General features: G+C 52.0%; 1 protein-coding gene across 3 annotated transcripts; it reads left to right on the top strand.

Annotated features, from left to right (window-relative positions):
* Positions 1–2,419: 2,419 nt before the first annotated feature.
* On the top strand, positions 2,420–24,012 carry ZFYVE27 (zinc finger FYVE-type containing 27). 3 transcript variants are annotated; one of them, XM_028512902.2, is made up of 13 exons: positions 2,420–2,609; positions 3,829–4,026; positions 8,320–8,390; positions 9,800–9,986; positions 12,621–12,716; positions 13,752–13,864; positions 14,546–14,685; positions 15,238–15,309; positions 16,691–16,711; positions 16,876–17,020; positions 21,072–21,118; positions 21,300–21,381; positions 22,399–24,012. In XM_028512902.2, the coding sequence occupies exons 2-13, from the start codon at positions 3,830–3,832 to the stop codon at positions 22,461–22,463; spliced, it is 1,236 nt and encodes a 411-aa protein (XP_028368703.1). In that variant the 5' UTR covers positions 2,420–2,609; position 3,829; the 3' UTR covers positions 22,464–24,012. The 3 variants fall into 3 exon arrangements, with proteins under 3 accessions (XP_028368703.1, XP_028368706.1, XP_028368702.1); XM_028512901.2 differs by lacking the exon at positions 2,420–2,609 and adding an exon at positions 3,027–3,073; XM_028512905.2 differs by lacking the exon at positions 16,691–16,711 and having other exon boundaries at positions 2,423–2,609.
* Positions 24,013–25,845: the final 1,833 nt, after the last annotated feature.

Here is a 25,845-nt window from a genome sequence, read left to right on the forward strand (position 1 = left end):
CTTGTCTTTCACCATGCCCGGAACCCAGGACCAAACTCACAACCTAGGCACGTGCCCTGACCAGGAATCAAACCCACCACCTTTCAGTTTACGGGGCAATGCTCCAACCAACTGAGCCACACTGGCCAGGGTTCGTCCTCGTTTTTGGAGGCTTCTTGTATCTTCCAATGATTACCTTCCCAGCTCCTGCCAATTGTCTAAGAGTTCTTGAATAATATCTCTCAATTCCATAGTTGCCAGAGGAGAGAACAAACAATGCTACTAATCACAGTCAGCCTGAGGCCAATGGTCCAGACAGACCCAAGGAGGAGAAACTGAATTTACCTTTGGAGTAAATTACTGATGGTGGTATTTCAGGTAGTTAAGGTATTGAAGAAAAAAATTCTTCTTTTCTACTTCTAGACACATCCTAAAGAGAAGAGGCAGAGGCCAGCCGACCAGCCTGGGCTAGTCACAAAGCCGGGCCCATTCCTTTAGTGAGTATGGATATTTTTTAATATAGTTAGTAGTACACAGTAGCCCTCCTTATCTGCTGTTTTACTTTCCACTGTTTCACTTATGCTTAGTCAACCACGGTCCAAAAAGTTAAATGAAAAATTACAGAAATAGCCCTGACTGGTGTGGCTCAGTTGGTTGAGCATCATCCCGAAAGGCAAGGGGTCTCTGGTTCAATTCCTGGTCTGGGTGCATGCCTGGGTTATGGGCCAGTCCCCGGTTGGGGTGTGTGTGAGAGGCAATGGATTGGTGTTTCTGTCCCTTTTTTTCTTTCTTCTTCTCCTCTCTCTGGAAGTAAATAAATAAAATAAAATAAAATAAATTATAGAAATAAACAATTTGTAAGTTTTAAATTGCATGCTGTTCTAAGTAGTGTGATGAAATCTTGCGCTGTTTTGCTCTGTCCTGCCAGGGTTGTGACTCATCCCTTTGTCTGGTGTGTCCACGCTGCATATGTTGCTGGTCCATTGGTCACTTAGCCGTCTTTGTTATCAGATCAACTGTCGTGATATTATACATAATCATTATTTTACTTAATAATGGCCCTAAAATGCAAGAATAATGATGCTGGTGATTCAAATATGCCAACGAGAAGCTGGCATATTTAAAACACTTCCTTTAAATGAAAAGGTGAGTGCAATACAGTAAGATAGTTTTGAGAGAGACCATATTCACCTTACTTTTATTATATTGCTATAATATTTCTATTTTATTATTAGATATTATTGTTGACCTCTTACTGTGCCTAATTTATAAACGAAACTATCATAAGTAGGTATGCATAGGGAAAACAGTATATGTAAGTTTTGGTACTATCTGCTGGGGTTTCAAGTATCCACTGGGAGTCTTGGAACAGATCTCCCCGTCACCCCCTGTAACGGGGACTACTCCATGTGGGATTCTGTCTGTCTACATTCTGGCTGTTGGGAGGGGGAAATGATTGCTTCCAGCTGGGGCAAGCAGGGAAGGGGTAGATATTTGACTCCCGCTTAGATGAATGGGTTGGATTTGGACCAAAGCAGGAGGGAACGATATTCTTCCCCAACCTCACAGCACAAACAAAGCCATGCCCAAACAATGGAGGGGTTTAGTTGGCTAAAGTTAAGAGACTCTTGAAGGGTAGTAGCTGGGAATGAGGCCAGTAAATTAAGACTAAAATGGGTGGTGGTATGACTGGGTGCACCAGAGTCAGTGGACACATGCGGTTCAAATCAAGCTTCCGGTTGCATGTTGGCTGAGTGACATTGATGAAGTTCTTTAACATGCCTCTGATTTCTTATCCGTAAGTGGAGATAACTCTGATAGGGTTGTTGGAGGAGGGGTAGCTAAGATACTGCCTGTAGAGAGCTTAGTCCAGTGCTTGGTGGCAGGTAAACCCTCAGGAAGTGTAAGCGTTATTACCAACGCAAAGCCATCAGGTGTGTGCTTTCAGGTTGGCGATAACTGGCCAACACGGTGAGACGTGGACTGAGTTGAGAAAGGCTTGCACAAGCACCTGTGCACAATATGCTCAGGAAACACTGAACGGAACTGTACACTCTGCTAGGCCTCCAAGACACACAGGTTTCTGCCTGCTGTGAGTTCATGGTCCCTAGGATGTGAGGTAAGTGCCAAATTTGGGGGAGGAGGATGCAGACGTATTGTTCATTTTAGCGTCTTTCCAACTGTTCCCTGCTGGAGTCTTTCAGAACGAGGCGGAGGCAGTGTGGTCCGGAAGCGCCTGCTTTCAGGGCTCAGCAGGATTTTGCGAATCTTGTCCCGCGCAGGGGAGAGTGGAGCCAGGGCCGGAGTGAAGAGAGAAAAGCGCGCAGGCGCAGTGCTGGCGAGAGCGGTTACCTGTGCTGGAGCGGGCGGAGCTAAACCCGGGAGCGGGGGCCGGGGGCGGGGCGAGCGCGCTGGCGTCACGGGCACGCCGCCGCAGAGCTCTTAGAGGAAGCGGCGGCGGCGGCGGCAGCGGGGGAGGTGGAGGAGGTTCCCGGGCTGGCGGCTTCTGAGTGGCAACGGAGAGGCTCGCTGTCGGGGTGGGGCGGGCCTGAGGAAAAGCTCCGGGGCCTAGCGGCCCTATCAGTGCCCCCGGCCGTCCCTGCCCCTCCTTCTACCAACCCAGCGACCGGGTAGGTCAAGGTGCCGCCCCCTCCCCACTCTCTGGTCTCTGCGCACTGTGGGGAGTTGGGGGCAGCCACCTGCTGGCCTGGCGACCTTGGGCGTGGCCTTCCTTGGTCCGGGCTGCTGGGCCCCGTCAGGCTCCGCCGGCTGCCGCCCAGGTGGTCCAAGCCAGCCGGCGCGGACCTGCTTCACCCCCTCCCGCGCTCCTGCCTCGCGCCCGCCCTGGGTCCTTTAGTCGTAACTCGGCCTGCGGGGATTTCGGGGCCCCCGGTGGCCCTTTTCTCACCCTCCCCCTCGTCCCCCGCCGTTAGATTGCACCCCATTGCCTGGGACTGGTTAATGTTGCTGGGCGCCGAGGTTCCGCCCCCTTGTTTTCTGCTTAGCGTTTGGGTGGGACTTTGAAATTAGGCAAGAGGGTTCGAGTTTCCTGTGGTTCTCTTCATCAGAGAAGGGAGATGGGGCGTTACGGAAGGTGGTGACTGCTCTGTGGGGCTCAAGGCGGGAAAGGGGAGGGTAGTGGGCAGGGATGGTCCAGGAAGTTGTTGGGAACCGGAGGGAGAGGGAAAGGTTAGAGAATGGGGCGGCGCGGGAGAACGCGCGGGGGCCCTGGAGGGTGGGCAGTTCTCTCACCCACTGCGCCCACTGCGAGCAGCAACATTCGTGGATGGAAGACATAGTCCTTGACTTGGTGGAGCTCAAAGATAACGGGCAGCTTGGGAAGAAAGCGGGGAGTGTTACTTTGGTGTGATAAATGCTGTTAGGGTGAGCACATGATCCTGCAGCATTGGGAAGGGTCGCCTAGTCAGGACTGGAGGTGTTGGCAAAAGCTTCTCAGAGCAAGGGAGTGATATTTAAGGCAAACACCCGAAGAAGAAGTAGGACTCAACCAGATGAAGAGTGGGAAAAGTATTTCAGTGCATCAGTTCTTTTGAGAACCCAGGCTGCCTCCTCCAGCAACCAACCAAGTGTGCTTGGTCTTTACAGTTCGTGCTCGTTTTGGGTCTGTGGGGGAAAGAACATTCGATGGAGAGTCAGAAGAGCAGCGTTTTATACCTGGGTAATTCACTTCAGCTTGCTGAGTGTTAGTGTCCTCTGCGAGTTGGACATGCCACCTGTAGCCCCACCTATCTCAGAGGCTGATTGTGGGCACCAGGTGAAACAACACAAGTAGAAGTGTGGTGGGCCTTGGGCATGGGATGCAAATGTCAGGCATTATTATGCTTGCAGGATGCAGTCCTCCGAGCGCGAGGGGTGTGGGTCTGAGGCCAGTCCCAGCGTGATGCCCGAGGCTCCCCTGGAGTCTCCACCTGCTCCTGCCAAGTCTCCTGCGTTTGATCTTTTCAACTTGGTTCTGTCCTACAAGAGGCTGGAGATTTACCTGGAGCCCCTGAAGGACGCAGGTGACGGTGTCCGGTACTTGCTCAGGTACAGACTTGGAAGAATTGCTCTGACTTGCTGCCTTCCCGCTCTGTAGTTGCACTGGCCATTTAGGCAGTGGTTGGGCTGTCCTTTCTGCCCTGTTGAAAAGAGGTTCTGGGAGGTCCATTGGGCCCCTGGGCTTCTTCCAGGCCCACCATGTGTCTCAGGCCCAGCCCAGGAGAGGCAGGCACTGGGAACCATCTGGCCTCTCACCAGGCTCCTTGGTGGTTGAATAAGCTCACACCTCAGGACTGCGAGCTAACCTTGAGCATTGGGCCTTCTGTATCTGGAGCAGGCTGTTTTCCCCCATCCAATATTAGCTTAATTAATATTAAAATTGGGATATAATTTTGAGCATAAGTTAAAGAAATAGAAATATCTATGAGGAAGGAGGTACTATTTTCACTAATCCTTTAGGATTATGGGTATCAAATTTTTTTGTTCCTATTCTATTTTGATTTTCATCCATAATTTTCTTTTTCTCCTTTCAGCTCATTTTATATCTTATGTTAAAGTATTTTAAATTATAGATGTGTGCCACCCCAAGCTGTAAATATTTCTGTTTATTTTAAATAAGGACTTTTTAATAAGCAAATTAACATCATAGCTAATAAAAATTAAAAATAATTCTATGATATCTTCTTACACCCAGTTCATATTCAGATTTCCTCAGTTGTTCCAAGAATATCATTTACAATTTTTTTTTTTTGCCAAATCAAGTTCCAGACCAAGACTATACATTCTCTGTGGTTATTCTGTCTCTTAAGTCTTTCTCAATCTAAAATGGTTTCTTCTTTTATGACAGTGACTTGTTAAAAACACTCAGCTTACTATTCTGGAGAACTTCCTACCTAGATATATCTGGTTCCTTCCTCATGGTGCAAACTGCAAGTTAGTTCTAAAGGTTGGATTAGATTCAAGTTAAAAAAAGTTTTTTTAAAAAAATTTAAGTGTTCTTTTTTTAAAAAAATCCTCATCTGAGGATATGTTTTTTGATTTTAGAGAGAGAGGAAGAGAGAGAAAGAGAAAAACATCGATTGATTGCCTCCCTTATGTGCCCAACCAGGGGTCAAACCTGCAACCTAGATATGTGCCCTGACTGAGAATTGAACCTGCAGCTTTTTGGTTCATGGGACAATGCTCCAACCAAGTGAGCCATCCAATCAGGGCAAAGGTTATGTATTCTTTTTTTTTTCTTTTTAAGATTTTATTTATTTATTTTTAGAGAGAGGAAGGGAAGGAGAAAGAGGGAGAGAAACATCAGTGTGTGGTTGCCTCTCGCATGCCCCAAACTGGGGACCTGGCCTGCAGCCCAGGCATGTGCCTTGACTGGGAATCGAACCAGCGACCCTTTGGTTCACAGGCTCACGCTCAATCCACTGAGCTATACAGCCAGGGCAGGTTATGTGTTCTTAATATTGCATCTCAGTGGGAATAAATAAAACCTGGTTTTCCTAAAGAGCAGGCATTCTTACCCTGGAGCCTGTGCAATTGGCTTTAGGGACATATGAAGCTCCTGAACCTGAATGAAAAATTATATGTGGGCACATGTGTATATTTCTAGGGAGAAGCTTCCAGTTTTATTGTATTCTCCTAAAAGACCTTCAGCCCTCCAAGACGCTCAAGAGAGGCAAGTAGGAGACAGAGTGAGTGGAGTTGGGTTAGCTTCCAAGGGTGCTTACTGTTGATTAATCATTCTCGCCTCAACGTGGACATAGTGGGAGGTTTCTTTTTAACTTTCTAACCAAGGCCCTAATTTTTCTCATTCTTCCCGGAACCCATTTAATTTATGGCATTATTTCTGGAGATGAGCTAGGCAGTGTTCCAGAGCAATGTTCTCTACTGTTAGATGCCCATACTTTTGGTGCGTGGGGTAGTGAGATAGTATGAGGAGAGGCTCATTTTATAATCCCGCCGTAACCAGCTCTCGGAAATGAATTTCAGTCTTCTCTAGGAGAGGGGTGGGCTCTGGAGAGCACAGGGCTGTGTGTGCTGATGTTTTCTGCTTTGTGTGCAGGTGTGTACATGGATGAGTGCAGATGTATGTGTGTATGTACATGAGTGTGTGTGTGTGTGTGTGTTGCTTTTTTGGGGCAAAACATGAAAGTTAAATATATCCTGCCCTTCTCTTTTTCTGCCACTGGTCTATAAACCTTGGCACTCATGTGTTAGGTTTTTTCCTTTTATGAAATTAGAAATCTGAGGACGTGGTGGGATTGATTAGAGCTGCGTGGAGGAGAAGCTGTCAGGAGCTTCTCTGTGCCACTGGGAGGCAGAGCACTGGTCTGTGAAAGTGGCTGTCAGATTAGTTTGTGCGTTTGATTGTTCTTTTCTTAGTAAAGAGGATTTGGCTTTGAAGAGGGACCTAATCTTGAGCTCTGGCCCTTAGGTCTGAAACCTAGGGCTGCAGCAGATTTTTAAGAGACTTCTCTTTTAGGATCAGCTACTCCGGTAGGTAGGTCTCCCTGTCCACAGTGTCAGTGAAGACAGATAGAATGGGAGATGCTTTAAAACGAAGGTGACTTCAGTGGCTGTGTGATGCTCTTATTTCAGAAATGGGATTGGCCTTAGACCTGACTTTTAATTTGCTTTTACCCTGGTAGCTGCCACTCGCTGGTTTGGAGGCCTAATTAGGGTGGTACAGTTGGAATGTGTTGAATTTTAAGAGAAAGGCAGAGGGAGGTCATTTCATTCCCTTGCTATAACTGTTAAGAAATAAAAGCAGCATATAAATTAGTTAACCTCATTTAATAACTCTGAAATACCCCAACTAGAGCAAAAGAAAAGTACATTTAAGTTCTGAATATATTGATTACCAGCAACTTACCCGTTTATTTTTCTATATGTTTTTCTCCTCTGATGGCCGACCTTAAATATACTGATGCTGCTCTTTAGACCATAGGTGTCAGGGGCTTGGTGGCTACATCTGTGCTCCTTTGTCCCTGTTAAATGTCTTTTATTAGGTCCTCAGCAGCTGGGGCTCCGCAGTCTTTGGTCTTTCTTTCCTTGTGGGGGCTTCTGCTTTGCCCTTGGGTGGTGGCAGTGAGAGGTGGGTCTGTGTTTGCTCCCGTCAGTTCCTGTTTACTTAGGGCATGTTTGTTGAGAGAATGCCACAGCCTGGTTTTGTTTTCATTTTTTAATATATTAAAATGTTTTTCTCTTTTTGAATTAATGTATGTTTAAAAGAAACTCAAAATTGCAGAAGCAAGAAAAGAATCTTGAGCAATGAATATATGTTCTTATGAAATTGTAAAAAACAATGCTGTGTGTAAATTACATCTCAATAAGAAAATAAAAGAAAATTGTAAAGAAGAATCTTTGTCACTGTCACCTTCCAAAGAGAATAGAACCTTATGAAACACAAGTTAACTGATGTTAACTAGGTTCCCTTTGTGCGCCCTAGTGCTGGGTGGGCCTAACTGTTAAGGGGGGGGGCAGGCTGTGGGCACCAGCTCAGCACCAGCAGGGAGGCTCCCCGATTTCGGGGCACAGTGAAGAGGAAACTTTTCAGTGCCGAAGAGCTCAGTTGTGATACGGGCTGTGATACGAAGAGCAGGCTGTGAGGTGGCTCTGGGGCCCATCCCCTCTCTGGCTAGACAGCTCTGCCTGGCCCTCGCTGCCTGCTCCGCCCCGCCCGGTGCTGGTCGGCTCCACTGTGGTCTGCTCAGCTCTGCTCTGCGCCTTCTGCGCTGGCCTGTGTTGGTCCGCTCCACCGCGCTCCAGCAAGATACCTTCGCTGTTTCGGCTCCAGCCAGGGAAAGACAGTCTCAGGTAGAAAGGGAAAGCGCACTCCTAACTAGGTTTCTTAATAGACAACGTTATGGATATTTTTCTCCTTGGAGAAAGTTCTGCAGGTCTTCTAGTTCTGAGAGGACACCGTTTCTCCCCCCAGGGCCTAATAATGTAACTTGAACTCCTCTCCCAGTTGCCTGTCCAAGTGAGAGACCCCCCTTTTCATTTCTCCTTGACACCCTGAGCTCCAGGGTGTCAAGGCTTCTCTCTTTTTTTAAAAGACTTTATTTATTTGGGAGAGGGGAAGGGAGGGAGAACGAGAAAGAGAGAAACATCAATCAGTTGCCTCTTGCAGTTCCCAGCTGGGGACCTGGCATGTGCCCTGACCGGGAATCAAACCATCAGCCTCTCAATGTGTAGGCTGGCGCTCAACCCGCCAAGCCACATGAACAGGGCGGGTCCCCTTGCTCCCAGTTTTAATGGCTTACCTATGCTGGCTCACCTTCCTCTTCCCACGTGGAGGAATGGCTGGCTCGTTTTTGGTGACTAGAACGCTCTGTGTTGTAGGTGGCAGACACCTTTGTGTTCCTTGCTGACCTGCCTGGGCCTCAACGTCTTGTTCCTCACTCTGAACGAGGGTAAGACCTGCTTCCAGGGGCTGGGTTTTTTTCCCCCTTTTTCTTTCTTTGTGAGTGAATGTGGGGAGCAAGCAGCCCTGTGTGAAGGAGCCACTGGTCTGGCCCTAGAGTTGGCCTCCCTCTGTGTCTGTGGGATGTCAGAACACGGGTTCGAGAGAGACACGCTCTGGGCTAGAATGCTTGCAGGGCTGGTGTTGCGACCTAAGGCCTAACTGTTCTGACCTCTGAAGGGAGGACAGTAAGCGCTTCCTCAGAGGGCAGTTGGAAGAAGTGAGATAGATGCTCGATGCATAACATTCAGCTCCGTGCCCGACACAGACTAAGCTGCCGATATAGTGCGGTAATTCATGGTCTTGCTTTCCATGGTGTCAGCCTACTGTGTGCTAGCACAGGATTTAAAAATATTTTCAAAATTATTAAGTGGAAAATTCCAGAAATAAGCAATTTGTGAGTTTTAAATTGAGTGCCGATTTGAGTAGCCTGCTGGAGTCTCTCACCATGCTGCTCTGTCCCTCCTAGGATGGGAGTCATCCCTTCCTTCAGTGTGTCCACATTCCCACACGTTCGCAGAGGGCTGTGAAAAAAGCCGAATCAGTTCCCCTCAGGGGAACTGACTGGAGGACTCGGACCAAATGTTCTAAGGAGTTGGGCCCTTTCCTCATGTATTCATTCTTCTGCTGGACCCACGCTTCTCAAGTGCCTCCTGTGTTTCCTGGGGAGATATATGGACCCAGTGGGTTGAACATAAACCCATTTCACATAAGACTGCCCATTGTTTCTCAGTAGGGCTCTTTGCTCTATTGAAACTCAAGTATCATTCCTAGGCTGTTAAGTTTCTCTGAACATATTTCCAAAGTAAATCAGTTTACATGACAGATATTTTACGAGCATTTGCTCTGTGCCCAGTGCTCTGTTAACCTGCCTCAGGCGCACCAGAGTTTCCTGGGATTCTCTCTCAGCCTCACCGTGTTTACTTCATGGTGGTCTGGGATATCCTGAGCACCAAAGGAGGGGTTTCCAGTCGCCTCCAGGGGCCCAAAGGTCAGATTGCCAGCCATCAGGAGGCCCTCTGGCCGGACTCCGGGCATGAACCACTGACTGTGTGCTAGTGAAGGTTTTTAATTTTAAAAACACGGCTCTGGGGCTCTGGTGTGACCACATGGACAGAGTCCCAGCCCTAAAGAATCTGCATTTGTGGATGAGGCACAGCCATACCTACAGTCTGTCATGTGATAAGTTGTGAGGGGAAATAAAGCTGGGGCTCGGGGCTGGAGGGTGAGGGGGAGACACTGTTTCCTACCGAGAGCCCTGGAGGGGGTGAGGGAGTGAGCGTGTGGACTTTTGGGGGGTGGTGAGGCCCCTGACCCTTGCTGCCCGTTCACCTACCCACAGCGGTGTTGATCCCACAGGTGCGTGGTACTCGGTGGGTGCCCTGGTGATTTCGGTGCCCGCCCTTCTGGGCTACCTGCAGGAGGTGTGCCGGGCGCGGCTGCCGGAGTCTGAGCTGATGCGCAGGAAGTATCACAGCGTGAGGCAGGAGGACCTGCAGAGAGTGCGCCTGTCTCGCCCCGAGGCTGTGGCTGAGGTGAAGAGCTTGTGAGTATGGAAGGGGCTGGGGAGGGCAGGGGCAGTCACAGTAACGCCCCCCGCCACGCTGGGCGCGCCAGGCGTTGTGTTTGGCAAACCACAGATGGCACTCCCTTTCATCTTTCTTCACAGTTCTGGGAGGTAGCTACTGTTATTATCCTGCATTTATAGATGAGGAGAAGGGCTTACGCAGCCAGAGGTTGACCGAGCTGGGGTGAGAGTCCAGGTCCAGGTGGTTTCACAGCTTGTGTTCTTTTCACTGGAGAGACAGTTTAGGGTCTTGACTTAGCATGTGCTTGTGTGAGCCACTGCCTGGGTTCCAATCCCAGCTCTTACATTTACTTGCTGTGTAGCATTAGGCAAGTTGCTCAGCTTTCCTGTGCCTTCAGGTTCATCTGTTAAATGAGGTAATAATGGGCTTATCTCATAGGTGGTTGTGAAGATTAAATGAGTATCTGGTACCCAGGAAGTATTCCGTAAATATCAATCATTGTCACCGCACTATGGAGAAACTTCTTAAATGTGACGGTTAATACTTCTAAAAAAATTTTTATTTTAGAGAGAGGAAGCAGGGAGGGACAGGGGGAGAGGGAGGGAGGGAGAGAGGGGGAGAGAGAGAGAGAAAGAGAAACAGTGATTTGTTGTTCCACTTATTTATGCATTCATTGGCTGATTCTTGTATGTGTCCTGACCAGGGATCAAACCTGCAACCTTGGTGTACTGGGATGCTGTTCTAACCAAGAGAGCTACCCAGCCAGGGCCAGAGAGGAAGCACCTTAAGACTGTTGAATAATATTAACATAACTTCAGCGGTAGCTGTCATGTAGTGAGCCCTCCCCGAACTGGGCTTTCTTGAGCTACAGCGGGGTTCTCATCCCTCCCTCCCCAAACAGCAGTGGCATCTGTGGAGCTTTAAAAAAAAAGCTATAAACAGAGGCCTGGCCCCCCCCTAGAAAATCTGAGTCAGTTATCTGGAGTGGGCCCTGGGTATCTGGGTTTAAAAACAAAACACTTTTTACTTTGAAATGATTTTAAGCTAAAGTCAACTGGAATACACAGTTTCAATCTTTATTAGGGTATATAGATGGTATAATGCTTAATTGTAGTTAGTAAACCCATACATGACTTAGTAAAGTTGTGAAAGTACAAAAACAAAAAACCCAAAAACTTACAAAAGAGTTGCAAGAATGATACAAAGAACTCTCACAAGTCCTTTACTCAGATAGGACCATTATTAACACTTTGCTACGTTTTGTATCTGTCTCTCACCACATTTACAGTATCTTGTCTTCCCCAGCCATTTGAAAGTAAGTTGCAGTCCTTGCACCTGTTTACTGCAGGTGCCTCAGCGTGTGTTTCCGAAGAACAAGGGCATTGTTTTATATAGCCGCAGCCCTGTAGTCAAAAGTAGGAAAATTTCCATTGACAACGTTATCATTAGTATTATTATCTAATAGAGAGTTCAGAATGAAATGTTACCAGTTGCATTAATGAGGCCTTTTATGTAAATTTCCCCTTGTCCGACTGACCCACGCCAGACCGGGCTTACCTACTCCTTTCAAGTCCATTGGTGGGTCTTGCCTTCACCAGTGTATTCCTGTGATGGTGGTAAAGGTGATTTTTTCTAATTGTCGTTGTTAGCTGGCATTCGACTATAATTCTTACTTATTACCCGTATGCACTCAACATTTTAAAATTTAATTCCAAGTGTTATAATCCATTAGTGTTATTATTTATTTTGTTTCAAATTGTCGTAGATTTTTGGCCAGTAAGATATCTTTTGAACTGGCTTCTGTGTTCATTCGATATGCCCCCATCATTTTTGAGTGCTTCCTTACTTTCATTTTTTTAATTTAAGAGTTTTATTTATTTTTTTATTTTTGGAGAGGGGAAGGGAGCGAGAAGAGAGGGTGAGAAACATCAGTGTGTGGTTGCTTCTTGTGTGCCCCCTACTGGGGACCTGGATCTTGACCCAGGCATGTGCCCTAGACTGGGAATGGAACCAGTGACCCTTTGGCTCGCAGGCTGGCACTCAGTCCACTGAGTCATACCAGTCAGGGCTGAGTGCTTCCTTACTTTAGGGTACAATAGGATGTTCAAATTGATCTTATACTTCCCCTGCCCTAGCTCTAGAATCAGCCAAGATCCCTCCAGAAACCAAAATCTGGGTGCTCATTGTGCAAGCTTGTGCGCATTGCTTCTGGGGTACATCCATTAAAAAAAGACCCACTCCAAGTGAGCCTGCCTTACGCACAGGTGGAGACACACTGACCTATCTGCCTCTTGCCGTTTATCCTCACAGCTCTCGTGTACCTGTGAGGTGGGTACCCTCTCCTCATTTTATAGAGGAAACAGCAGCACAGTTAAGGAAAGGTAAGTAACTGGCCTCAGCAACAGCTAGAAAGAGACCAGAGCAGGAACCTTTGCCCTGTTTTGTCCACTTCAGCAGAGGCTGCACAAAGGGACTGAAATGTATGCACTTTCTCCAGAGCTCTCTGGCCCCTCCAGAGGATTTGAAGAGACTGGCCATCCCTAGCCAGCTGTGCCTGTGAAGTACTAGGCTTTGCTGCCCCACAGCTCTGTCAGGCCCCTTGGGTGAGTGGGACGGGGTGTGCGGCTCACAGAAGCCCCTTGCGTCTGCAGCTTGATCCAGCTGGAGGCCTTCCTGAGTCGCCTGTGCTGCACGTGTGAGGCTGTCTACCGAGTGCTGCACTGGGAGAACCCCACCGTGTCCTCACAGTGAGTGGCTCCCTCACCCCCACCACCACTGCCCTGGAGGAATTTGCACATTGAGCCCCAGGCAGAGCCAGCTGCCTCTAGCTGAGGGCGAGAAAGGCCCTGCACATAGGTTTGTAGGTGGGAGCGCACTGCTTTTCTGTAGACAGACGCCTTTTAGCCGTGGTAAAAATACTTCAGTAATAGAAAAATAACTCCCATCCTGATACAGCAGCTGATCTGCTATTTAGATGACTGCTCGAGTTCGTCACACGCATGTACGCTATAGTGTACGTGATTCTGTTTGCTTCCTTTTCCCCTCCCCATTACATATCGTAAATGGCTTTCTTTGCTGCTGCAAGGCTTTTGGAATTATTGTAATGCCACATTAATATTGATGGTGAATATACTGGGATTTGTGGAACCATTCTATTATACATTTAGTCAGTTTTTACTTTTATTACTAACCTTATAGTGAACACTTTTATGGGTTTAGCTGTAATCTTTTGACAAAAATTTTTTAGAATAAATTCAAAGATGGAACTACTGGATCACGCGGAAGGAATGTTCTTTCAGCCCTTTATCTGTAGATAATATTCAATTCGCCTTTTGTGTCAGGCCCGGAGCTCAGCACTTCCTGTGTACTGTCTCACCTTCAGAGGTGCTCCTGGAGGTGGGCGCTGGTTTAATCCCTACTTTACCTGTGAAGGAAGTAGCGCTCAGAGAACCAAAGGACTTTTCTAACAGCGAGAGAAGCAGCACACCTGGATTCACAGCCAAGTTGGCCTTTTTCTAGACTTGAGTCTGTAGCCTGAGGAGCGATGTGTGTTGAGCCAGTTTACAGGGCCTCAGCCACCGTGGCGGCCTCTCCGGGGCCCGTCGTTGGCAACCAGTGACTTGTCGTAAAGCCTGCCTCCTCTCTGGTGTCCACCTGTTTGGTCAGCAGATCTTCTCAGTTTATGAACTGCCCAGAGCTATTGCTTGCCCGACCCCTAGGTGGGTGTGCTCCAAATTGTTGCCTTATGAATCTCTGACCCGGCGGTTCCTTTGTCCATCCAGGTTCTACGGGGCTCTTCTGGGCACGGTTTGTGTGCTGTATCTGCTGCCGCTGTGCTGGGTCTTTGCCCTTTTAAACAGCACGCTCTTTCTAGGGAATGTGGAGTTCTTCCGAGGTAAGCCCTGGAGAACCTGAGGGATGAGCTCTTTGTTCATCTGTCTCTGCAGCTGGTCATCTTTTTGCTGTACCTTCCACCAGGGGGCAGCACCACACAGGAGGGCTCTCCTGGGCTCTGTCTCTCTGAGATGTTAGTTGGGAAACTGGAGGCTGCTAGGCTGCTACCCAAGGGGTCCCTCTGCCTTTCTGAGGTGGGGGGTGGGTGGGGGGGGCGGATTTCCCAGTTCTGCCACCTGACTCCCGGGATGCAGTCCCCTGAAGTTGCTGCCACATCTCTGTGTGATCCTAGAGTCCCCGTCTGCCATCTGGCTTCTAAAGCAGTGAGGCCGCCTGGAGAAGCCCTGAGTCACAGACACTTGGGCCTCTGCATATGTTTGGCTGATTGCTATATTTGTTTTCTTTACTGTGGTTGGGCAGTTAGTTACAGAATCCCTAATTTATTGAGTGCTGACTACATTGAATCTCTCTATAGAGATCTCATAGGGTAGGTAGTGGTATCTCTGTTTTGTTTACGAAGCTTAGGTTAGGTGACCTGTTCAGATTTAGGAGGGTGGCTCTTTCCTGCAGCAGAGGGTGGGGTGCTAGAGGAAGAGGCAGCCAGCAGCTGAAGTGGATACCCCCAAAACAGCACTCATGCCATCCCGTTTCTGCCTTCCACCCCACTCCTTTCCCTGGGTAGTGGTGTCCGAGTACAGGGCATCTCTGCAGCGGCGGATGCAACCCACCCAGGAAGAGGGTGCCTTCCAGAGCCCACCGCCCCCAGATGCTGGGGAGAAGGGTGTTCTGCTAGACTGTACGCCTGCGCCCACGCCCACAGAGGTGAGCACCCCCACTACCAGGGCAGAGCCTGCTGTGGGCAGGTTCCAGCGCCTTCCTGTTACCAGCTGGTTTGTACCACGTAGCTCCTGGGCTGGCCTCGGTGTAGTTCCTGTTTCTTCCCAGGCCTCATCCCCTCCGAAGTGCTTAGTAATTGTAATAATAATAGCCACTCTGTGCTTTATCGAGCAGTTACTCTGCTGTTCCACTTTACAGATATCAGCCCCATGAGGCACATAGGTCATTTCTGACGATGAGAAGGCTGAGGCACACAGTAGCTGCCAGTGGGCGATGTGGCCAGGGCCCAGACCAGACCCTTGACCACTGTGCTGTGCAGACCTGCCATCCCTTGTGGCCTTGGTCCCACTCCTGTTCCTGCTGGGTCAGAGAGTGCCTCTTTCCCATGGCGTCCTTCTCTCTTGCAATTGCACCACTTCCTCTGGGGCAGGAACAAACATTTTGGGAAACCTGGATGCTGGCTCAGGGGAGGGGGCCTGTGCTTCAGGGGCCAGTGCTGCTTTTTCTCTCCTTCTGTAACGAAGTTTCTCTTCCCAGGACCTCACGCCAGGCAGTGTGGAGGAGGCCGAGGAGGCTGAGCCTGATGAGGAGTTCAAAGATGCGATCGAGGTGGGTGGCCCTTCCCCAGCACCCTCTACTGACCAGGCCAGAAGTTGGGTGGTCCTGGAGCTGTGTGGCTTCTCACATCCTAAGTCTGGATGTGAGACTTGGAATTTAAAATTCTCTGTATCCAGTGAGAAGCTGAAACTTGCTCTGAGCTAGATCTTACTGGAGGACAGGGTGTCACTGGACTTCTGCCTGTCCTGCTGCTGGTCTAGTGATCTGTCCTGGGTACCCAGGGCAGGGATGGCTCTGGAAGCCTCTGGGGAATGAATGCCCTGCGTGGGGAGGTGGGTCGTTTGCCACCGTGGCTGCAGACTGTGGACTTGGCACCTTTGCTGTGGAGAAGGCAGACTTGAGGTCTAAAAGATGCCCGTTTGTAGGGGCAGGGTGGGGAGGCTGGAGAAAGTGGTTGCAAGGCCACGTGCTGGGTCAGAGCAAGTTGGTCCTTCTGACTTGAAGACAGTAGTTTAAACTGATAGTTTGCAGTATTTTATTTGGCATATAAACCTTAGACATTTTTTGAGCCAATATTTAAAAACAGGGAGATTTCTGTGAAAACTCTGGATTTCATTTTTTTTCCTGAAAAATCATGAGCTCTGGGTAGCCCCAAGTCTGCAGTGGTCGGTGTAGCTGAGGAGTAACTGTCCCTCTTAGAAAAGGCACATAGTCCCCACCACTCCCTGTCTTTCCTGGTCATGGACTCCTAGTGGCAGTTGTCATTTTGTCACATTTGTGCTATTGTTTTCTTACAGTAGGAAATCATTACTCTTTGTGTTTCCTTGTAAAGGGGGAAACTGAGATGGAAGGAATGGGGTGTGTGAGTTCTCGCCGGGCCTGTGATTCACACCTGGCGTGTTCACTTCCGCACCAGCCGATCCACATAGGCATTTATATTTCCAACTGCTGAGGGAGTTCTCTGAGACCTGAACATGCGAGTGTGGCCTCTGACTCTCGGTGGGGGTGGTGGGAGGGCGTTCCTACAGCAGGGGCTTTCCAGCCTTTTCCCACAGCCCACGGTGAGGAGCACACATGCGTCTCGGCCCACGCCACACTCACGCCTGTACTGTGTGTGAAGCTTCACTGAAACAAGCTTCCTAAAAATACATCGTAAAGATGTTTTCTTTCCTATTCTGTTCTCTTCTATTAAAATAATGACCCAGTTGATAAATTTCACCCAGTTTGAAAAAACAGTACATAGCGTCTCCCAAGCTTACTTGATGTTGGGATCCTTCTGTAGGGGCCTCGGTTAACGTCACCCTTTGGGGCATGCTCAGGGCTCAGAGCAGCACCCCAGCGTTTCCTTTTGCTTGGGGCGCCCCTCCTAGCAGCTCCCTTCGTCTTGCTATCTCTCTCTGTGTTCTTCTCTCCCCCGCGCCTCGGGAGGCAGGAGACCCACTTGGTGGTCCTGGTGAGTAGGAGCCTTGGTGAGGTGGGCGAGGGCTGGGCGGGGGGAGGGCGGCTGAGCCAGCTGTCCCCGCACATGATGGGGTCGGCCGTGCTGGGGTGCCTCGGCACGCAGGCGCCGGAGCCCTGCCACACGGTGGGCAGGACTGGAAGCAGCTGTTCCCGCAGGAGGATGAGGAGGGTGCCCCGTGCCCGGCAGAGGATGAGCTGGCCCTGCAGGACAATGGGTTCCTGAGCAAGAATGAAGTGCTGCGTAGCAAGGTGTCACGGCTCACAGAGCGGCTCCGCAAGCGGTACCCCACCAACAACTTCGGTATGGCCAGTGCCCGGGGATGGGGAGGGGCCAGGCCACAGGGCGGAAGCCTTAGAATTGTGGGTACTGCTTTGCAACAAGAGTGAGGAGTGCAGTGCCGTCCATGGGACCCTGGGAATGTATTAAACACATAGTGGGATCATTGAGAGAGTGAGTGTGGGTTCATTCCTTCTTGTCCTCTGTCCTTACTGAGCAGGAGCTTGTGGGAAGATAAGGAGTTTGGCTCCAGAAATGCCGTCCCTGGACCGCAGAGAGAGGTGTAACCCTGAGACAGGCAGGATCTCAGGAGGCAGTGTGGCCTAATGGCTGAGTACAGAGTGTGGAGCCTCATTGCCTTGTGTAGCTCCCAGCTCCACTGGGTGTCCCGGAGCAAATTATTTAATTCTCTGTGCCTTAGTTTCCCCTTCTATACAAGGAGGGTAATAATAGTTCTTACAGGGTTGTTTTGGGACTCAAATGAGATATTGCTTAGTAAGTGCTTGTGCAGTGCTGGCTGCTTCATAGTAAGTGCTTAACAAGGGGCACTGTTAATACGAGACGCCCTGGTCCCTCCTGCAGGTGCTGAGGAGCCTGTCTAGATCTTTCCTATCCAGGTGGGAGCAAGTTAAAGCAAACAGTATCTTCCTTCGGGCATCACAGAGCCCTGAGGTCCCTAGCCAAGGTCATAGATTGTCCAGTCCTCTTTTACTGGGGACTGGCAGTGGGTCAAGGAGGGCAGTTGTGGGGCTGGCAGTGGGTCAAGGAGGGCAGTTGTGGGGAAGGCGGGTCAAGGAAGGCAGTTGTGGAGAAGGCGGTGGGTCAAGGAGGGCAGTTGTGGGGAAGTCGGTGGGTCAAGGAGGGCAGTTGTGGGGAAGGCGGTGGGTCAAGGAGGGCAGATGTGGGGAAGGCGGTGGGTCAAGGAGGGCAGATGTGGGGAAGGCGGTGGGTCAAGGAGGGCAGATGTGGGGAAGTGTGGACTCGACTGGCAGCCCAGCATGGAACCCTGGCTCAGGTCAGGGGAGCGGGAGCAACTCGGGGCAGAGTTGTGTCTGAAGCCCAGGGAGCGGGTGGCTCGGGTCACCCTGGTCCTGAAGAGCCTTGCTTCCGTGTGGTGTCAGTGGCCAGGGAGGAGGATGAGGGGGCTATACTCTGTGTTCTGGTGGCGGTGACCTCTAGGGTCTGTGACCGGGGAGAAGCCCCTGGGCTTGTCCTGAGGAGTCTGACCCAGGACATCCTGGGCTGCCTTCCTGTTCCTGTGGCAGCTGGGGCAGCTGTGTCTTCAGGATTAGACATCTGGGACCTCTCTTTCTTTCTGCCGTGCGACTGCCCCCTGTCGTTTGAGATCCCTTCCTTCTGTTTCTGACGATCGCCGACTCTCTGGCGCACCCTGTGCTCAGCACACCGTTGCGTGTAGTCCCGGTGGCAGATGTGACGGGGGAGGCAGTTTGCGTGGGCTTAGAACAGCCAGGCTCCAGAGTCCCGACTGACACTACGTTAGAATCGGTGCTTTAGCTCTGGCAAATGATTTGCTTATTTCTGTGGATTTTAAGTAAAGGCCCTTCCTTAGATGTTCCCATTTTACAGGTTGAGTAACCTGAGGTGGAAAGAGTGATTCACCCAAAGCCTTCAGCCAGTTAATGGTTTAGTTGTGATTCAAACCCAGGCCACCTGCTCTGGCTCCTGTGTTCTTTCTCACCCATCTTCCTCCCCTCGCCCCTGGCGTGATGTGTGCTCGCTTCTACGTTTGGTTTCCGTTCAGGTGATCCCTGCCGGCATGGGCGAAGGCCCATTCAGGGCCCTGTGGGGATGGCCAGGGCAGACAGTGCTTCTGTTCCTAATCCCTCCTAGTTCCCCATTCTTCTAGACCTCTTGCTACCCCTTCCCCGAGAGGCCTTCCGGCTAGGAGGGCAGGTGTACCTGCTCTGTGCCTGGGTCTGGCTCCTGCTGGCCAGGGGGAGGTGAGCGCCTCTGGGGGCCATTCCCTTCGGGCTGCCAGTGGACGCAGGGGGCACCTGGGAGGGATGAGGACCGGCTGCACAGGAGCTTCCCTCTGGCCTCCGAGTGGGAGAGTCCTGATGGAAGGGCCCCCCTGTCCTGGAGGTGCCGTCGTCGCTGCTGCCCTGCAGCCCCCGTGTGCTCCCCCCGCTGTGTCACCCCGTGGCACCTTCACCGGGCGAGTCGGGACCTTTCTGAGAACGGGGGCAGAAGGAGTTGGTAGAGGCTGGAAGGGAGCAGGGTGCTGTTCCCCTCCATACGCCTGTCTGAGCTGGTGTCAGTGCCCGGAGCCCCACCGCGGCCCCAGGTCCATGCTTGGCTATGTGTGTCTTTCACTGGACCACGTGGCTGCCGTGGAGTACCTGGTCCTGGCACTCTGTCCAGTAGAGAGGACTCCCCAGACACGGGCCGGGGTGTCAGTCTTGGAGCAGCTCTTTTCCACACCCCAGTGTGCCCACCCCCTTGCTGAGGAGGAGCAGAGGCAGGCTTCCTCACCCACATTTGTAGTGTCGGGGACGGGGTCCTGGGGCAGCCTGTTTCCTGGCTTGGCACCACCAGCCAGCAACACCTGCTGCGCTGTGTCTCTCCGTCCTCGGTCCTTGGCGGGGGCCATGACCTGACTGACAGCTGCACATTTACCTTAAGCACCTTGGCTTCAGGTTCCTCCTTGCCCTAGCCGAGTCTGCCTTCCCTCGCACACGGGATAACCACAGTGAGAGCTGCAGTGGATTCTGGGGAGACAGAGGAAGGGGCCACGTGTAGCTGCTGATATAGCTTTGGGGCTCCGTGGGAAGGTCAGGCCTGGTGCCCACACCTGGCCAGACAGGTGGTCCAGAAGGCACAGCTGTGCTCTCTGAAGCTCATAGTAAGTCTGCCTGGATTACCGGAGGCCTTTGGGTCCCAAGTTCTGGAAACCTCTTCCGGTAGCCTTATCCTTTCTCACGTTTTTCTAGGGCCCAAGTCAGCTTCCTTCTGGGCCCACAGGGCTCTCTGGTCCCCTGTTGGGAACACCCTCGTGCCTCCTGGGGACCCTGCCTTCTCTCTCCTGGCTCAGCCCCCCCACCTGTGTGGGCATGTCTGTGCTGATCCATAGTCAGTACTCCTGGGGCAGCCCTTGGGTCTTGGTCCTTGTCAGAGTTTGCTTTTGTCCCTGGAGCTGGTTGAAGTCATAGGGCCCAGTGCGGCCTTTGCTCTCCTCCCAGATCAGTTTGCTGCCACCCTTTTGATCCTCTCCATCCACCCTCCGGCACGCCCTTCCTCAGACTGTGCTGTTGTTGCCGCCCACCTTTTCCGTCTCTGACCTTCCTGCACACGGGTGGGAGGGGAGCACCCGCAGTAGGCCTGCTGGCCCTGAAATGGCCTCTAAAAGAACGAGTTGTCCCCTCCTTCCCATCCTCCATCTCTTCTTACACCCTCCTTGCCTCCTCCCAGCCATTTCCTAAGCTGCCATTGACCCCTCTGTCATTGTCTGAAGCTTCGTCATCTTGTCATCTCTGGGGGTTGGGGCAGCACCTCTCCCCCAGCTCTGTCTCGTCCCATTGTGCCCGCCACTCACGGCACTGGCATCTCTCACCCTGAACGTCTTCTCGGGAGGCGCCTGCTTCTGAGATCCTCTCCTGCAATGTTCGGATGACAGAAGGGAGGGCCTGGGTTTTAGGAGGCGTTTCTCTCCTTAGCTGTGGGTGGAGTATTTGTAAGGACACACTTGGGAAGGGGTTGCATCAGACAGGTTTCATCTGAGGCTGTTGGGGCTGCCTCCTCTGAGGGATGCCTGTCGTCAGGTGCCCGCCAGCTTGCCGTGGCTTCTGGGGCGCAGACTCTGCTGGGTGCGCCGGTTTGGGCAGGACCTGCAGGTGGGGCGTCCGAGCCCCAGGAGGGAACAGGGCTGGCACTCTGTGTAGTCTGGAGACTCGGTTCCTTCCTCTGTCTCTGGACTTGGCTCCCATGCTCACTGCTCCCCGCCAAGGAGTCTGGGCCAGGCTGGTGTCCTGAGTGTCCTTATTTAGAAGACCCAGGAATGGGTGACCGTTGAGAAGGCCCAGGCTGGGTCAAGGCTGAACTGCTGCCTCTTTCTCAGGGAGCTGTACGGGCTGCTCGGCCACCTTCTCAGTGCTGAAGAAGAGGGTAAGTCTCCTTGAGGGGGTCCCGTTGGGTCTCAGTCCTGCCCCACTTCACACCTCCCCAGTCCCACAGTAGTCCCCGGTCCCTTGGGTGGATCAGTGGGTGCAGAGGAGGGGGGTGCTGGGGGCTCCAGGTGCCTGGGCCTGGGGGTGCATCTGATACTGACCTTGGCTCATGTCTGCAGCGGAGCTGCAGTAACTGTGGAAACAGCTTCTGCTCCCGGTGCTGTTCTTTCAAGGTGCCCAAGTCTTCCATGGGGGCCACAGGTGCGTGGGGCCGGCGGCTAGGGGTCAGGGCGGTGGGAGGGCTTGGCTGGTTCCTGCCTCCTCCGAGGAGGTGCTGCCCCATGGGATAGGAGTGAGGGGTCAGTGAGAGAGAGGCCAGGGGAGCTTGGAGTCGTAGTCTGGCCTGTAGTGGCATTTCCTCCATCACCCTTTAACAAACAAAATGCTGAAATACTCGCATGCAAAAGAGTATTTACGCCGTGTGTGAATTATGAAGCATAATGACGAGTGCCTGTGACTGTCTCGCTGAAGTTAACAAATAGAGCAGCGTTAGCCGCACCACCGGGGCTCCCCAGCGCCATGCCTGCCTTCCCCGAGGAGACCGCCACCCTGAGTTTCGTCCTTTTTATTGCCTTGGCAGTACTTTTAACAAATAAAGAAGAATGTCTTTTCCTTCTATAAAAGCTGTACATACTGTACACACTCGTTGTAACTCAAACAAAACACTCAGGTGAGCAAAAGGCAGAGCACCTGCACATCCAAAGGATACATGCATGAAAAAGGAACACGTTTTACATGGTTCCTTATTGTGTGTTACAGCGAGAAAGTAAGGTTTTTTTTGTTTTTCCTTTTGGTCATGCAAGTAGCACGTGCTTATACTAGAAGCTTGAGAATGACTATGTAGAAGAGGTAGGGGGAGAAAAATAATCCTATGACCTCACCACCCAGAGAAAGCCACTGTTAAAACATTTTGGAAGTTTTTCTTCTGGTACTTTATTTAAAAAACATTTTTAAGGGTGTCGAGTTGGTGGCGAAGTCATTTCTGAGGCACAGACACCTGGGAGAAGCCTGCTGTTGGCACGGCCACCCCCGAGTCCCTGGTTCCCCTGTGAAAAGAGGAGTCTCCGAGGGCGGGCTGGCGAGCTGGGCCAGAGAGGGTGTGGGCTGGGCAGTGGGTGGTCTGTGGGGCTCTGGGGGCTGGGGAGGTGGCCCTAGTAGCTGGGGCCATGAGCCAAGGGGCACGAGGAAGTGTCTCACCAAGTTCTTCCTCCTTTTCAGCCCCCGAAGCCCAGAGAGAAACTGTGTTTGTGTGCGCCTCGTGTAACCAGACCTTGAGCAAGTGAGAAGAGGGACAGGGTCCAAGCAGGTGCCGGTTCCTGGCCAGCAGTAGACCCCACTCTCCCCATCCCTAGCCTCCTGTGGCGTGTGCTGGGCAGATGTGGCCCAGACGCCAGATAGGCTTCCCCTTCCTGCCCTCGCTGTCTCCAGTCAGGCTCTGCAGCTGTTCCCCACTCCTGCAGGCGGCCATGGTGGCTGCTCACACCCCAGAGGGGAGCCCTGGAGGGCCTGGCGTGTTTGTCTTGCTCTGTCCTAAGCTGTCAGTGGACTCGGGGCTGGGCAGGCAGTATAAGCTAGAGGGCAGCAGAGAGCCACGCCTGGTCTTGATTGGGATCTCTGAGGGTCAGGGCATCTCTCCAAGGCTGGGAATACTCTGAAAACGAAGATGAGAGACTGGGAAAAGAGATTCTTCCTCCTGCTGGGTGCTGGACCAAGCCCTTTGCCTCTGAGAGTCTGTGGAAGGGCTTGGGAGTGCCATGCCCCGATTGCTGTTCGAATGTCCCTGTGGCACTGGGATCTCATTATTCCCCACCAGATGGTATGGCCTAGGCTAACAAGACCAAAAATGTTTCTAGAAACAAGGTTAAAGTTCCCAAGTTCCCCCAGGGGAAGACATGTCTAGGAGGGCCTGGCAGAGCCGGTGCAAAACGTAGGGAGCTGCAGCAGTTCAAAGGACCTCAGCCCCACCTTGCAGAGACCTTGACTTGCAGAATCTCAGGCCACGTGCTGCCCTGGTGTCCTCAGCCCTGCTGGGTAGATGCCAGGTACTCGGATCACTTCTGCTTCCCCTGCCCTGTGCCTCGGGCACCCGTCCTCTGGCTCCGAGCCGCATCCCCTCCCCAGTGCCGAGTCTCACAGAGTGTGAGACCAGGCGAGCAGAGCAGAGGTCCCGAAGCCCTTGACCCTTGGGGGCCTGGGAAGTATATGATCTCGCCAGGCTGGGTTGTAGATTCCAGGGCTGTTCTCCAGCAGGACAGTCTCACTTATGGGATAAGGCCATTGGGGTCCCCTTCCTCTCTCATTCGCTTCTGTGCTCCCGGGGTGCTGTGTCTCTAAGCCGTGAGCGGGCCCAGGCACTCCTTCCTTCCCCTGGAGCTGCCCTGCCTTTTTGAAGTATTTATTTATTTATTGCATGGTTCCTGGGAACATGTGGCACAGGGGATGGGCTGAGGAAGATGGGGCCTTCTCCCGCCCTAGGATACTTCCCTGGAGTCCTGAGCTGCCTGGCACTCTGAGCCCATAGGAGACGGGGATGTTTCCACACCCTAAGGAGGGAGCCAGGAGGGAGGTTGGGGAGACAAAGACCGTCCTAGGCCAGCTTTCTCATCAGGCCAACCAGTCTGGCGAGGGCTGGGGAGACAGAGGCCTGCTCCAGGCCAATGAGGTGCAAGTCCCCGGGGAGCCAGGGAGGCCTTGGCGTACCCCCTTCCTCGGGCTCCTTTGTCCTGTTCAGAGGTGAGAGTTAAGTACCCTGTGCTTTATTTACACTGGAGAGGAACTAAAGGACTTCTGTGTATATGGAGAATTACCAATAAAAAGGCCTCATGCTTCTTATGTTTTCGGCTTGGTCCTTGTGCTCACCTTCTCCCTGAAGCTGGCAAGCCGGATCCCGCCAGTGCCGGCCGAGTATGTGGGCCTGAGCTGTGCCTGCAGGACAGGGTGCTGGCGGGGCGAGGAGGCTCAAGGCTGGGAGTGAGCGGGGCCGGGGGAGGAAAGCCGTGCCTTGCACAGGACGGCTCAGCACGTGTTTGTTGGATTGGCGTGAGGCTCTGTCTTGTGACCAAATTGTGGGGGCTGGGGTTGGTTGGGACCAGAGTTTGGTAAACTCTTAAGCAATGCAGGCTTTAGAACGGAAGGACTGTAGCTAATTTCTCCGAGAAAGCAAAAAAGGATCAGCCCTCCATAAGCTGAGAGGCAGCCAGAAAGAGGATTGGCTGTGAGATGGGGGTGTGAGCAGTGCTCTGAAAGCTGGGGTGTGGGGTGTCCCCTGGCTGCCAAGCACTGTGGTGAGTGCTTTGCAACAGTATTTAATTTAGTCCTCACAATGGAGCATAGCACCTGGTATAGCACCTAGGAGGCATGTGCTATACTCCTTCCCATGTTCTACAGGCAAGGAAATCAGGATCCAGGGAAGTTAAGTGGAGGTTGTGAAAGGCTCAGCGTGGCACTTTGCAGGCCAGGGCTGGGGATGAGCTCTGCCTTCTGGCCAGCAGGCCTGGAGCAGTGAGGGAAGGAGTGCGAGACCCTGCCCTAGGGAGCTGCGGCCAGGTGGCAGCCCCGTGCATGTGCTCCTCGGACTGAGGTGCCAGGGTGTCTTTGCGGCTCCCTGCAGCCTTGGTCTCGTCCAGGTTGGGTTCTGCAAAGCTCAGGAACTTCCTCTAGTGTTGGGGAACCCCAGCAGCTCCTCAGGGGCCCTGAGAGGCAGGGAAGCAGCTGGGACCTTGTCCCGGCAGTTTTTACAGATGAGCACGTTAACTTTAAAAAGTATTAATAAATAAATAAATAAATAGAAAGTATAAGGCAGCCTTAGCAGCCTGGTGGGCCAGAGGAACGGTGAAGATGGAGTAGGAAGGAAAACGGGGCCTTGGAGCCAAAGGGGACTGGAGTGATGATATCGCACAGGCTGGGGCTTGTGGAGGGCATGTCACAGTGGGTCAGTTGGAGGGGTGCTCAGGTACCATCCAGCCCGGCCTCACTGCGGAAGTGACACTGTGTCCATTTGAGGAGGCGTGTTCCCCACGGCATTCGACGGAGCAGGGGACACAGAGCCTGCGTTAGCCAGGGAGTGTCCTCGTGATGGTGGAGGTGGGCTTTTGCTATGGGCCGGCTCCTTCCTTGGTCCTTCCTTGGTCAGCTGTAGGGATGCCATGGGAGTTGCAATAGGGGCATTGCCCCCTGACACTGGTCTACTTACCTGCAGAATGGGCATGGAAGTGATGTCGGCCCTGCTGGGCTGCTGTGAGGCTCGGATGAGAGAGTCCACGTGAGGCTGGAGCTCGGCACCTGGCGCAGGGTGAGCACTCAGGGCACACAGGTGCACCACCACCATCCTGGCCGTCCTCAGAGGAGGAACAAACAGCTCTGCCTGGAACAGCCTTGAACAATGAATTTTTTTTTATGCCAGAGAATAATCTTAGATTGTCATTCAGGAAGGAATCTCGGAGGGAGAGAGGTCAGAGTATAGTTGGAATAAGCAGAGTCAATATCATTTTATTTTGGGAAAATGGAATTGCTTCATGTTGGTGAAACGCCGACTGTAGTGCAAGTAGCCTGCAGGGCACGGGGCACAGAGGCGTGAGAAACGCAGTTCCCATCCTTGGAGGGCGGCAGCCCCACAGAAGGGAAGCTTGGGGGCCACCTCCCTGTCTCGCATGCGGTGTAGGTGAG

This window comes from Phyllostomus discolor, chromosome 5 (genome assembly GCF_004126475.2).
Source record: "Phyllostomus discolor isolate MPI-MPIP mPhyDis1 chromosome 5, mPhyDis1.pri.v3, whole genome shotgun sequence".
In the NCBI taxonomy this organism is placed as follows: domain Eukaryota; kingdom Metazoa; phylum Chordata; class Mammalia; order Chiroptera; family Phyllostomidae; genus Phyllostomus; species Phyllostomus discolor.